This window comes from Phaseolus vulgaris, chromosome 9 (genome assembly GCF_051622355.1).
Source record: "Phaseolus vulgaris cultivar YP4 chromosome 9, ASM5162235v1, whole genome shotgun sequence".
NCBI classification, from domain to species: domain Eukaryota; kingdom Viridiplantae; phylum Streptophyta; class Magnoliopsida; order Fabales; family Fabaceae; genus Phaseolus; species Phaseolus vulgaris.
The window spans coordinates 38,376,158-38,390,644 of NC_143506.1; the positions used below are offsets into that span (position 1 = coordinate 38,376,158).

At 31.9% G+C, this 14,487-nt stretch overlaps 1 protein-coding gene across 1 annotated transcript; it reads left to right on the forward strand.

Moving 5' to 3' along the window:
• The first annotated feature begins 6,402 nt into the window (after window positions 1-6,402).
• Window positions 6,403-14,297, forward strand: LOC137822052 (copper-transporting ATPase RAN1). The gene is made up of 9 exons (XM_068626947.1): window positions 6,403-7,290; window positions 8,833-9,447; window positions 10,098-10,527; window positions 10,695-11,020; window positions 11,746-11,804; window positions 11,906-12,248; window positions 12,542-12,730; window positions 12,830-13,087; window positions 13,628-14,297. The coding sequence occupies exons 1-9, from the start codon at window positions 7,018-7,020 to the stop codon at window positions 14,102-14,104; spliced, it is 2,970 nt and encodes a 989-aa protein (XP_068483048.1). The 5' UTR covers window positions 6,403-7,017; the 3' UTR covers window positions 14,105-14,297.
• Window positions 14,298-14,487: the final 190 nt, after the last annotated feature.

Below are 14,487 nucleotides of genomic sequence, written 5' to 3' on the forward strand. Positions count from 1 at the left end.
ATAATGTAGAAACCCTAGAGGGTTCGGGTTGGGCCGTGCTGGCCCGTGTTTTCAAAATGGGCCTTTTTAGTTACACTCCCATTTTTTGTAGCCCTATCTTTTCATATATACAACCCTTTTTGTTTGCTTATAAATAATATTATTATTATTTTAAAAAATACATTCGAAATATATACCTATAGATTGTATGCATTTGTAGAGTTTTGGCGAGTTAATCAAAGCAATGAATATTTTTTATATTTAGCATTAAGAATTTAAATTTCGGATTTATGAATTAGGGTTTAAGATTTATATATAGTTTTCTGATAAATATTGTCCTAATGTTTATTTGTTTATTTTTTTATTTTTTATCAGCATCCTCCTAATGTTTATTGATTTTAGTTCGTGTTCTTTTCTTATAATTCATATTGTTCTTAATTACTCTAATTTGGTTTTTACAATAAAATGTCAATTTATGGAGGATGAGTAGTAGTAGTAAAAAATTTAGTACTAGGATGCATACAAATATTATATGATTGTATGTGTTATTGTGATAATAAATCAATGATAAAGATATCAATAATATTCAAAATGTTTAGCAAATTATTTGACAAATGTTCCTTTATAAAGATATTGAAATGGTTTTGAATAATTATTTTCATAAAAATTAATTTTTTTAGATAGTCATAAATCTCAAACAATCAGTAAAAAATTGAAAAAAATTACATTATTTCAATGTTGTAATATTTGAATTTGGTATATTATGACTATTTTATTTTTAAGAAATAAAGTTTTAAATGCTATTATCAATTTATTTAATATCTATTTTTAAAGGTGTATGATCTCTATCATTTAAAGTCATATGATTGCAATTAAAAAACTCTAACCTCAATCGCCCACTCTGTGTTTAAAATTTAAAAAATCTTAACCCCCAAATGATTTTTGACTAATCCGTCAATTCACTTCAGTTGTCACCTCACACAACACCCAATCCCATTTCTCTCTACCACATAAACAATACTTGACGTCGTTCGGTGGGACTTAACATAAATGACTAATTTGGGTACTTTTTAAAAACCATAGAAACCAAATTACTTTTTTTAAAAAACCATCATACTAAATTGAATACTAACCCTAAATTTAGGGACCAATAAGGTAATTATACCAAATTTTAATATGTGCAAAACTTTTGAAATATGAACTTAATAATAAGAACAAAATAGTACTGTTTTTAACTCTTATATTTAAAGTAAGAATAGATTATAAATAATAAAGTCATTTAAAAGTAATGATGTTACACTAGCTATTTTCTTTAAGAAATTCCGTCTTCCAAATTCTCTCAATTGAAAAGAGACAATGATACACTTATATTGTATTTTACTTTCTAATTCTTTAGTTTCATAGTTGTCTCTTTGTTCACTCCATAATACGTTTACCAAATGTATGTCATTTCTCCAAAGTTGTTTAATCACTTGATCTCCAGTCCTTATAGAAAAACACATCATATGTAAGAATTTATCATGTTTGTAGTACTATATCAGGTTTTATCACATGAAAAATGTCACAACTATATTTACAAACTTGAAATACATGAAACACGTAATGAAGTTTTGAAATGTTAGAAAGTAAAGGTACTTGGTTGGTGATGAAACCAACTTGCTTAAGGATTTGATAAGGAATAATGATTTTGGGTGAGAGTTTTGTATATTTGAGAGTTATATTAATCTTAATTACAAACGTAACCTTTAAAAAGACATGACTGCATTCTTGAATCTCAAGGATTTTTCTTTGTGTTATAATTTATTTATTTTTGTCTATCTTGAGAAGTTTTCATCTTGTCTTTGATCATCTCAATCTTATCAAACGCTTTGTTGAATTATTTCTAAACCTAAAATAAAGGATTTTCATTCTCATACTAACACAATAAGATTATACATCTTCTCCCATATAGAGTCTCGCATGGAGTCATTCATATGTTAAAGTGTTGTTGTAAGTAAACTTTATCAATTAAATAATTTGGTCCCAAATTCCATTTTGTTATGAAATACAAGCCCTAACAAGTATTTTAAAGATTGAATAGTTATTTTAAATTTCCAATCAATCTAAGGGTGATAAGTCGAACTAAGTCTAACTTTTTTTCCTAGAACTCTTTGTAAAATATCTTAAAAAATAAATGTAAAACGAAAATCTTTATGAGAAGTTAAAGTACACCATGTATTCTAAATAGTTTCTTTATGTACAAATTAGCTAATTTTTCTAAGAATAGATGTAATGTTAACCGGTGTAAAGTGATAAGATTTTGTTAAACTGTCCATAATTATCCATATTGCATCATGACCAAACATAACTTTTGGTAAATATATTACAAAGTTCATAAATATACTTTTCCATTTTCATTTTGGAACATTTAAAGACTATAATACACCATAAGGAATTTTATATTCTAATTTTGTTTCTTGGCCCACTAAACAATGTGCAAAATCTCCACCATTCTTTTCATCTCCCCAAACCTCCAAAGCATATTCTTCAAGCCTTGATACATCATTATGACACCTAGATGAATACTTTAAATATTTGTATGAGATTCTTCAATGTTTTTTCTCTCATGTATTTTCTTTCCGATAAGCAAATTCTATCTCTAAATTTGTTGATTCCATTGTAATCTAAATTTGTTGATTCCATTGTAATCCTTGTGGAGTTATGATTTATTTCCTTTTATTTTTGTTGTCAACTTTTCTTACAACAATTTGTTCCTTTCTTGAGCTTCTTTTATTTGTTCAAAAAAATCATTTGAGATTTTTAACATTCTTAAATACAAACTCTTGGGTCTTAGTTCCAAGTATATAAATGATTATATTAAATCCAATTCACTTACTATCATCATATATGAAAGTAGAGATTCTTGACTTAGCATCTGCCATAATATTTACTTATATAGGATGATATTACAACTTAAATTCGTAATCCTTAATATGTACTTTAAGTTTTTATGGTAAAGATTTCAAACCTTGGATCGTACAATTAATGTTTTCATGGTTTTATGAAAACCATTCCAACTAATTCTAATCATGTATAGGATAATTAACTTTTTGTTGTTTGAATTGTCATGAATATCACTCTCCATTCTTGTATCAATACACATCCTAATTTTTGTCCATAGACATTACAATATATCTCGATCTTTTCGTAGAGTGAGGAAGAAACACAATATATTTCTTCAACTCTTGAAAACTAGTTTCCCTTATTTCATTCCATGTAAATTGTTGACCATTGTGTGTAAGTTTTGTCATAGTCAATGTTGATTTATTTCAGCTTACCTTTCATCTTATCCGATGAGATCTCAACATATTTTATTATATTTAATTTCTCAATATTCTCATTAAGATGATTAATTTTCATTTGAATTAACAAAGAAATAAGCAACATAAAGGTAGTCACTTCGTATGAACCAAATCACTATATTCACAAGCAAAAACGTGTTTCTATATTTTTCTAGTAATAATTAGTAAAGTTAAACAAAATGTTTTGGTGTATGCCTTGTAGGAGACCAATAACCTTTATCATGATAACATATATTTTCATCTTCTACGCTATTCTTCCTGCCTTTTTTTTCATATTACTTTTTAGCTTCTAATAAAAAAATATTTTTATAAGATCCTTCAAAACCATATTTATTACAAGCATGATCTGAATCACATCCATTACTGTAGGAATTATATATTACTGCATTGACTTATAAAAAGAGGGAGTGAAACCAATTAGAAAGTTTAAATTTTTTTATTAACAACTATAGTAACAGTTCACAATAATAATTATAAAATCAACTTAGACAAGAGAACAACAGAAAATAAATTGAAATAATTATCTGATTTATTTTCATAAAAAAAAGTTCTCTATTTATACATACAAATGTAACTTATAATCTTAAAGATCACAAATCATTCAAAATAACATAATTTACTTACCATTATTATACATTAAATATATAAAGTTAAATAATATTAAACATGAATTAAAAAAAAAACTAATCAACATTAAATAACATCATTTACTTACCATTATTATACATTAAATATATAAATTTAAATAATATTAAACATGAATTATAAAAAACTAATCAACATTATAGTAATTATTTATAACAATACGTGTGTGAGAGTGAAGACAAGCCAAAGAAACAATAAGATACACAGTGAATTGATTTTTTTGTACTAAAATAAAATGAAGATGATGTTTTGAAGTTAACAGAAACTTCAATTTTATATCCATTGCAAGCCCACAGAATCCCATGGTTGTTTTGTGACCTTTTCTTCCTCTGGTTTAGGTCACCAAAACCACTTTTGCTTTCAACTTTCCTCAAATTGTAGTTTATTCCTAATTCAAATTTTTTCTCCATAAGCAAGAACAATTTCTGAAACAATCATTTGCCTTTTTTTTTCATACCAAAACCAGTTATATAAATTAAATAATCACCAATATTTACTTGTCACCTTATTTCTTTTAGTTCAAAATTTGATTTTATAGTTATATTTTGAAAATCCACTCGACTTTGTCTTCTGCTAAATTACTAGCAATATCCAAACGTGTAAAATGCGTTGTATATAACATTTTGTTTTTTTTCGTAAACCACGAGCTATGTTTTGACAAACGATAACTATATTGCGCATTGATTATTTATATTACTGATATATTTTCTTATAACTGTTTTTGTGTTGTACCGGTTAAGTTCGTACGACTGATGGAGACTCAATTTCCGGTCAAGGTCGATTGAAACTATCATTTCCAAAGAGAATTAACGAGATCAATCAATGATTAAATACTAGGTAATATATTCTTAATTACGACCCATATCTTTAATCCAATCCAAAAATAAATGATCCATAATAATCATATAAATAGACACAATTTTCAAGGATCGGGTACATCATCATTCAGTACTAATAGCACCGAGTGCCGAATACTTAAATTTTACTTGAATGTTTGAGTACCTTTTGCAGGTACCATCCGAGTTCAAAATTCACGAAGACGAGAAATAGAGAAAAGAGAACAGTATAAAAAATTCATCCGAGATGAGAGAGAGAAAGATAAACCGATTGAAAAAGAAGAAAATCGTTCTATTAATTCCAACATTGTTCGAGAACATTTATAGTTTTTAAATTATTCTTAACATAGCATATGTGTTTTTGTTAATATATAATTATTACATTACACATTATTATTATATACTCTGGATTAAAAAAAAAATGGTTATGAAGCAGAGAAGGAAACTACGATAACATCCTTGTACATTACGAGAGTGTGTAGTACAGTTAGAAACGGCAAAAGGGGTGAAAGTCCCACGAAGGTTGAAAAATTGACAGTTTCCATTTTTGTTATAAAAGTCACAGTTTTCAAAGTTAGAAAATAATAATAACACTGAAATAGTCGTGTTTTCCTTTTTTTTCCCATGCATTATTTAAAATCATGACCTATGTTTCCATTGATATAAAATAATGATGAACCTTGTTGTCCATGTTATTTCTTTCTAGCTATTTGCATTTATGGATGGTAGCAATGAGTGAGGAAGAAAAGAGGCTTTTGTGGATGCCACATTGTTATTGGTGGAAGACACTGTTTTATGTGGTTTTCCTTTACATTTTCTTTTTACCTGATTGAGATGGTAGTTTTAGTTTTCAGTAGTGCTCAAAGTAGTGGAAATCTTCCTTTATTTTTCTGTCTTCTTCCTTACAAAGTTATCAAAATGGATATAGTGGAGAGAATTGTCATCTTTCCAACAACATTTATGCCATACATTTTTTCACTATATTTATTTCATTTATTTAAAATTAAAATAAAATAAATTACTTTTTTTTTAATGTACGTCCAATAGTCTCATTCCATTCAAATTGAGATAAATTACACTTTAAATATATCGTCAAGATGTGTTTTAACGACAAAACATTAATAAAACTCCGAGTTCCAAAAAAAAATTCTCATTTTCAATGAAGGGATTTCAGTACTTTCATTAGTTTTACATGCTCAAGGCATTTTTGTAGACAAGAACTCCGTTTTTTCCTTTTTTCAGATGGTAAATATTTCTCAGAACATGGAGTGTGAATCCAATCTATGTTTGAATTGAAATTGAGATACTGATACAAGTTTTTCTCTTCTGAATCAGGTATATTCATATCTGAAAGAGGTTGATAATAAGTTTTTTCAAAATGGACTATTTGTCTCTCTGTTAGAGGTGTTCCAGAAATGTCTGCGATCGAGTAAATTTTTCAGAAGTCGAGAATAATAACAGAACTCGTTGAGATACTTATGAAACTAAATTTAAACCAATAAACTCTTACTTATATCAATATATCAAAGTTAATGATATTTGTGTAGGTAAAGTAAAATGACATTAACACTTATAGTTCCAATAAACACTTTGTTGTTTTCAAGAAAGAACATAAAAAAAAAATTGGGTGTCTCTTTGGAAGAAAACGAAGACAAGTGATGACGAAAATAGTTTGAACAGGGAAAAGGAAGAAAATTGGAAGTTGAATGGGTTTTTGAAGAACAATTTTGATTTGTGAAGCTCCTGACAACAAAGGTCACACTTGTATTATTTCAAATCACGATTCTACCCTCCTCAGAACAAACATCAATCTTATATTATTTCAATTCAACGTAGTTAGTCAAAATTTCACATGCTTATGTTATTTAAAATATTTTTAAAATATTCATTTTTTTTAATTAATTTAGTTCTATGAAAAATTACCAATGAATATTTTTTCAACAAAAAAATAATTGTTTCAAGTTGCATTGCTACAGAGACACGGTTTACGTAACGTGCAGTACAAATCCTGTGAGTGGAAGTACAATGGACGGCAATTGGAATTCAACAAAAGTCTGAGGGCAAAATAGGAAATAAAAACAGCGTGAATAGAATAAATAAAACTGATTATTTATGAAAATTTGTAATCGTAAATATTTTCCCCTTTTTCTTTTTCATTTCACATTCTTTTCAGTGTCTCTTGCCTTAACGATCTCACTGTTTTTGTTTCTCACGCGATGGCGCCGGGAGTCGGAGGCCTGCAGCTCACTTCCCTTGCCGCCGCCGCCGCCTCTGATTCCGATGACCTCGAGGATGTGCGGCTCTTGGACTCCTACGACGAAATCGATGCCGGAGCCAGGCGGATTCAGGTGACGGTCACCGGCATGACCTGCGCCGCCTGCTCCAATTCCGTCGAATCAGCTCTCAAATCACTCGACGGAGTTATCAGCGCCTCCGTCGCACTGCTTCAGAACAAAGCCGACGTAGTTTTCAACTCGGCTCTGCTCAAGGTTCGTCTTTCTCTCTCTACAACTTACTTTTGTATCTTTTATTTATTGCTTATTATGAAAATTTAACTTGCTTGAAGTTTTAGCCTCACTACGTTTTAGTTAGGTTCTGTTTGGATATAAATCTTTGCAGTGAGCACTTGTAGCAGAGAAAATTAAGAAGAAAATAAGTTAAATTGAATTGAACTTGTGCTAACTTATACAGAAGCTTTTTCTTTTAACTTTCAGAAAATGTTTGCGTCGTAAGTTAATTTTAGTTTAGGGAGAAAATTAATTAATTTTACCTTTTTTATTTTTTCCTCCCAATTTATGGAGAGGTTTATCTAAACCATAATTCTAGTTTGTTTTAACGTATTTTAGATAATTAATCACTTATTTTCTTTTGAAACGATCTCTACTAAAAAATTGATTAATTATTATTATCTCTTGATGAATCGATCGAGAGTGTATTTCCGTAATGGTTTTTTTATTTTGGTGTTTTAACATTTTTTTTGGCCTTTATTGGTTGCATTTGGGCAATCGTGAGCACGTGCATTACGTCTGGAATTGAGATGCGTTCTCCTTAAATCAGTAATCTTGCTGTTTTTCCGGGTGAATTTTGCTGTTGTGTTTTTTATTGCAGTTATTTAAAGTTGCTTTCTATATTTATTGCTTTGGTCGCTGGTGATTGCATTTAAGTGGACATTTATATACTGTGTTCCTGTCAATACTGATATATAACCTTTTATCTAGCAAAAATTCTCCACCTCAGCTTTTAAAGTATGAATGGTGATTACATTGTTTTTGTTAGTTATAACTGTGTTAGATTTTTTAATTTTTGTTATTTTTCCATGTTTGTTGTCCCAATATTCAGTGTGGGGTTACTTATAGTTGGATATGAATCCAGATTTTTTGGGGTCCTCTGGTACAGGTGGATCCCTGTGTGTGTTTTTTCTCTTAAGATGTAGACTAAAATAATTTATGTCATAATACTTCAACTGATATCTATATTCCTTTCATTAACTCATTCTCTTGGAGCTTATTATTTCTTTTTAGTGGTATAAATATTTTTGTGCTCAGATATCATGATTTGGCCACTAAAGCGGACATCCTAACCATCTGGTTCTGCTACTACTGAAAGATGATACTCCCTCTGTCCCAAAATGATTGCCACTTTAACCTTCTAAAACAAAATTCTATATGACTAATGTTAGCAGTTTTCAACTAAATATTAATGTTCTTATTCCCAATTTGTTCCCAAATTAATTATCTGTCTCAATAAGAGTAACACATTTATTGAATGAGTAGAGTTATTTTAGTAAATATTATTTGAGAAAGTGATATATTTACTATCGTTCTTAATCTATGCAAAAAAAAACCTTAAACTGAAGTCATCATGAGATATAAACAGTATACTTGATTGGAAGATTATTGTTTGGCTGATGCATATTAAGTGATGATTTGCCAGTCCGTTAGTCCTATATAATATGAATAAGAACATTTTTTTTTCAAGTGATTTAGTACTCGAAGCTTTTATTTGATAAGATATTGTGTCATGTATTCCAGGATGAAGACATTAAAAATGCAATTGAAGATGCTGGGTTTGAAGCAGACATATTACCTGAATCTAGTACCGTTGGAAAGATGCCACATGGAACCTTGGTGGGACAGTTCACAATTGGAGGTATGACATGTGCAGCATGTGTAAATTCAGTTGAAGGCATTTTAAGAAAGCTTCCAGGGGTCAAGAGGGCGGTGGTAGCTTTGGCTACTTCGTCAGGTGAAGTTGAATATGATTCCAGTGTAATTAGTAAAGATGATATAGTCAACGCGATTGAAGATTCCGGCTTTGATGCTTCATTTTTACAAAGCAATGAACAGGATAAAATAATTTTAGGGGTGGTTGGTGTGTACAGTGTGATTGATGGACAAGTTTTAGAGGGCATTATTAGCAGCATAAAAGGAGTCAGGCAGTTTCATTTTGACCAGATTTCAGGTGAATTGGATGTTCTGTTTGATCCTGAAGTTCTTAGTTCTAGATCCTTAGTTGATGCAATCCAGGGGGGAAGCAATGGGAAGTTCAAATTACATGTTAGAAGCCCTCATATGAGAATGACTTCTAAAGGCGCTGAAGAGATTTCAACTATATTTCGGCGCTTTATCTCCAGTCTGTTTCTTAGTGTGAGTATTTTTCTTTTAATCTCAAATCATATAATGATCATATAGTTTCATTGTATTTCCTTGTCTTCTTTATTTGCCTTCCTTTCCATCTAATTGTGATCTCTATGGGTACGTAGTATAGTATACATGTCAAAGTTCTTGTTAGATGATGTTCTGGCTCTGAAACAGCTACATATTATTTATGTTAAGTTGTGAACTGTGCTTTATCCTGAAAACTCATTGACACAGAAACAATGTCTTGTCTATTTTTAGAAACAGATTCTTATATATATTGCATTCGAGGAAGGAAAATTAGAACTGCAAAGAAGTTATGGGCGGTTGGGATAGATATCATTTATTGCTTTGCTTCTGTATTCTAAAAAATTAAGGCCTTTTACCATCTTTGGAGAGTCTGCAATTGTCAAATCCCATAAAGATATGCTTTGTAGGGAATTCATCCATTCATTAATTTCACATGAAAGAAGAGGTGTTCTACCTTAGTATCCTCTTCTTTTCATGAAAAATACACATACTGAAAAAAATACAAGATTTGATATTGCTGAAAGGAAAAATAGTTCTATTCAAAATTTGAGTCTGTGTATTAACACTCCCTTGTGTTTTTAGTTATTGTTAGACTTTTTGAATATATTTTTACTTGATGCTTGTCTCAGATTCCTCTCTTCTTCGTGAGGGTAGTTTGTCCTCATATACCATTCATGTATTCCCTGTTACTTCGGCGATGTGGGCCTTTCCTCATGAGTGATTGGTTGAAATGGGCATTGGTGAGTCTGATCCAATTTGTGATCGGTAAGTGCTTCTATATTGCAGCTGGCAGAGCTCTTAGAAATGGTTCCACAAACATGGATGTCCTGGTTGCAGTGGGAACTACCGCTTCTTATGTTTATTCTGTTTGTGCTCTTCTATATGGTGCTCTTACTGGATTTTGGTCTCCAACTTACTTTGAAACAAGTGCTATGCTCATAACATTTGTATTGTTGGGCAAGTATTTGGAGTGCCTTGCCAAGGGAAAGACATCTGATGCTATCAAGAAATTAGTAGAACTTGCTCCTGCAACAGCTTTACTAGTTGTCAAAGATAAAGGTGCGCATCAATTTCAATTTTTTTTTTTTTTTGGTTTTTTGAAGGAACATGAACCATATTTGGATTTGATTATCTTATATGTAGATTGAAATATCATTAATTAAGTTGATCACATTTGTTATGTTCTGGATGAAAATGATGACAACTAAAATTATATTGATATCTAGGTGGTAAATGTATTGAAGAAAGGGAAATTGATTGTTTGCTTGTTCAACCTGGGGACACATTGAAAGTTCTTCCTGGTGCAAAGATCCCTACCGATGGTATTGTTACTTGGGGCTCAAGTTATGTAAATGAAAGCATGGTAACTGGTGAATCTGTACCTATTTTGAAGGAGGTGAATGCTCCTGTTATTGGAGGCACAATAAATTTTCATGGTGTCCTTCATGTTCGAGCTTCCAAAGTAGGATCTGATACAGTTTTGAGCCAGATTATTAGTTTGGTTGAGACAGCGCAGATGTCCAAAGCTCCTATTCAGAAGTTTGCTGATTATGTAAGTATATTGGTCATGGTTGTGTTTGCCTATGTTGCCCTCAGGCTGACCTATATTTTTCTGGAGTTACTTTCATAGTGAATGCCTTTTGTTTGGAGTATTTTTTTTTAAAGAAAGGATTAGCTTGTGAAACCGTGCTTCAGTTCAGCCAATTGTTTCATGTTTCAAGGTTACCTGGCACTTGACAACCAATTTATATTTTTTCAAATGTTGCAATTCTTCTTACTTTGGTAATCTCAATTGTTAAGTTATATTTACTCACCCGGACAGAACTTGGTATTATGGCTATATTTGGTTCATGATGGATGGATTGTAGTTCTACTGTGGTTGTTATTGTTACTCTCTCTATTTTTTAAGCGAAAATTTGTGGAATTTGGCATACCCTTATCTTAATAAAAGATACATTTAGCAGAAGGAATCATATAGTCTGTTCCTTGACTGTTTTCTGGCTAATTTGGTTAAGCTTGTAAAGCTGGGGTAGTCTTTTGAAGTCTCTCTGGTATCTGAAAATTGGGTTGTTAAATGAAATCTAGTTATTCCAATTTGTGGCTTTCATCCTAAATGTTGGGGACGTTTTTGCTTGTTCATCATTTTCTGAAAGTAGTCTCTATCTTTATTTTTGAAAGTGGCATCATCTTAAAAGAAAATACAGAGTAGTTTATTGGTCCATAGATGAGTGAAGATATATTAGATATTAGCTTAAGTTCTATTCTCTTGGTTTGCAGGTGGCAAGCATATTTGTTCCTTTGGTCGTTTCTTTGGCATTATTGACATTATTATGCTGGTAAGGTCACCTAACTGGTTTGGGCATATTAATAAATGTTAGATAACTACTGTGATTGGAATTCTTATTCCTTCTCTTTAAATTTGGTTCATTATCTTTAGGTACATTGCTGGGGCTATTGGAGCTTACCCAGAAGAGTGGCTGCCAGAAAATGGGAATCACTTTGTTTTTGCCCTGATGTTCTCAATATCTGTAGTAGTGATTGCATGTCCCTGTGCCGTTGGCTTGGCAACACCAACAGCTGTGATGGTGGCAACAGGGGTTGGGGCTAACAATGGAGTGTTAATTAAAGGTGGAGATGCACTGGAAAGGGCCCAGAGGGTTAAGTATGTGATATTTGATAAAACAGGCACTCTGACTCAGGGAAAAGCTACTGTTACTACTGCCAAGACTTTCACAGGAATGGAACGTGGAGAATTTCTTAAATTGGTGGCTTCTGCTGAGGTGAATTTTAATTTCTAAATGATTGTTACGTTTTTCTTCTTATTGTCTTCAGAGCATTGATTCTGGTGAGTTTATAGAGGACTTATAGAGGATATTTCCACATTTCCCTCCCTCTTGTCTGCTTAACTTCTTGAATAGTGTTATGGCATGATTAGCAAGTTTAGAGTAGATTAATGAATAATAGTTTCTTATATGTTTGGTTGTCAGAAAATAACACCCTTCTATGTTTTGTCTGATGCCTTTAGGGTAACCAATTATGACTTGTTATATTTCATTTAATTTTTGTGATTCAGGCTAGCAGTGAACACCCACTAGCAAATGCAATATTAGCATATGCACGCCATTTTCATTTCTTTGATGACTCGTCTGCTGATACCGGTACCGAGAATGATGCGAAAACTGGTTGGCTTTTTGATGTCTCAGACTTCTCTGCTCTTCCTGGAAAAGGCGTTCAATGTTTCATAGATGGAAAGCTTATTTTGGTATGTCCTTTTACTATCATGGTCGTCTTGATCTCTACAAACTGGAATTTGCTTCTTGTTTTCCAGAGAGTCTTAACCATGGCAATTTGTCCTCAACAGGTTGGTAACAGGAAGTTGATGGCGGAAAATGGCATACATATTTCAACAGAGGTGGAAAATTTTGTGGTAGAGCTCGAAGAAAGTGCTAAGACAGGGATACTGGTAGCATATAACGATATATTAACTGGAGTCTTGGGGATTGCGGACCCACTAAAGAGAGAAGCTTCTGTAGTCATAGAGGGTCTCCAGAAAATGGGTGTCACACCTGTTATGGTTACAGGAGATAACTGGAGAACAGCTCGTGCTGTTGCTAAGGAGGTCTGTATATTTCTGTATTATGTTTTATTTATATTTACCATTAAAATCTGTGTTCTGACTTCTTATAACTATTAGGGTGTATATTCAAAGGGTATTCTTCTAGGATCAGCATTCAACAACTGTACTTTTGCTTGTATAAAAAGATCAATAACCACTCAAATATTTTTGTAATTTTGGTGTTTAAAATCAAGGGAAGTGGAAAAGACATACTTAAGATCCAGGGATGAAAAAAATGTTTTAACTTATAATACTGGCCTTTTTGAGAAGGCCTTCTGTAGGTACTCTTAATTCATAACAACAATGGTAAAAGTTGAAACACTGGTCTTATTTAAAATATGGAGTCATTAGTTACCGGGTTCTTTAGCTCTCCATTGTGAATTATAACTCAACTCAACTAACAAATTGTCCGTCTGAAGCAAAATTAGTACTTGTACAGAGTTGCATCAGAAATTTTACGGGATAGAAATTTATACAAAAATTGATTATGGGATAGAAATTGATGTTGTCAAACCCGTGTTTAAAAAACGTATTGTATGACAGGTTAACATATCAGATGTTAGGGCAGAGGTCATGCCAGCAGGAAAAGCTGATGTTGTTCGTTCATTCCAAAAAGATGGAAGCATAGTTGCAATGGTGGGTGATGGCATCAATGATTCTCCTGCATTAGCTGCAGCTGATGTTGGTATGGCTATCGGAGCTGGAACTGATATTGCAATTGAAGCCGCAGACTATGTGCTGATGAGAAATAACTTAGAAGATGTGATCACAGCCATTGATCTTTCCCGGAAGACCTTCTCTCGAATTCGATTGAATTATGTATTTGCAATGGCTTACAATGTTGTGGCCATACCAGTTGCCGCTGGTGTTTTCTACCCTTCACTGAGGATCAAGCTACCACCGTGGGTTGCTGGTGCCTGCATGGCTCTCTCTTCTGTAAGTGTTGTATGCTCTTCTTTGCTTCTTAAAAGATATAGAAGACCCAGACTTACTGCAATACTTGAAATAGTTGTAGAATAGCAAGAAAGCATTATAGGTTTTAGCTTGTGAGGGTATAAATGAATTTGGATCCAAATCTGCAATTCCAATTTTGTGCATGGTTCTTTTTTTTCCTGCATCCTTGGGTTGGGAGATGCTGTTGTAACTGTAGCCACCAATTAATTGTAAATTGTACTTGGATTGTAATTGATGAAGCACTTTCCCCCTACAAAAACAACCACACTTTCACTACTTTTTATTTATGCTCAACTTCTTCCATGGAGCCATTTGAATGTGTAGTTGATGAGATCTTTCCAACCTCCTAAGGTCTGCTTGTTTCCACATGAATATTGTTCATGCGGATAGAAAAGGAAAGAATAAGTGTTTGCATCCATTCAAATGCAAGGAAAGAAATGCAATGATTT

Bases quoted from the DNA above. Each gene is read 5' to 3' on its own strand.
- LOC137822052 (XM_068626947.1), top strand. From the start codon at position 7,018: ATGGCGCCGGGAGTCGGAGGCCTGCAGCTCACTTCCCTTGCCGCCGCC. The intron at 11,021-11,745 runs GTAAGTATATTG...CTTGGTTTGCAG, and splicing joins TTCAGAAGTTTGCTGATTAT to GTGGCAAGCATATTTGTTCC. The intron at 11,805-11,905 runs GTAAGGTCACCT...CATTATCTTTAG, and splicing joins TTATTGACATTATTATGCTG to GTACATTGCTGGGGCTATTG.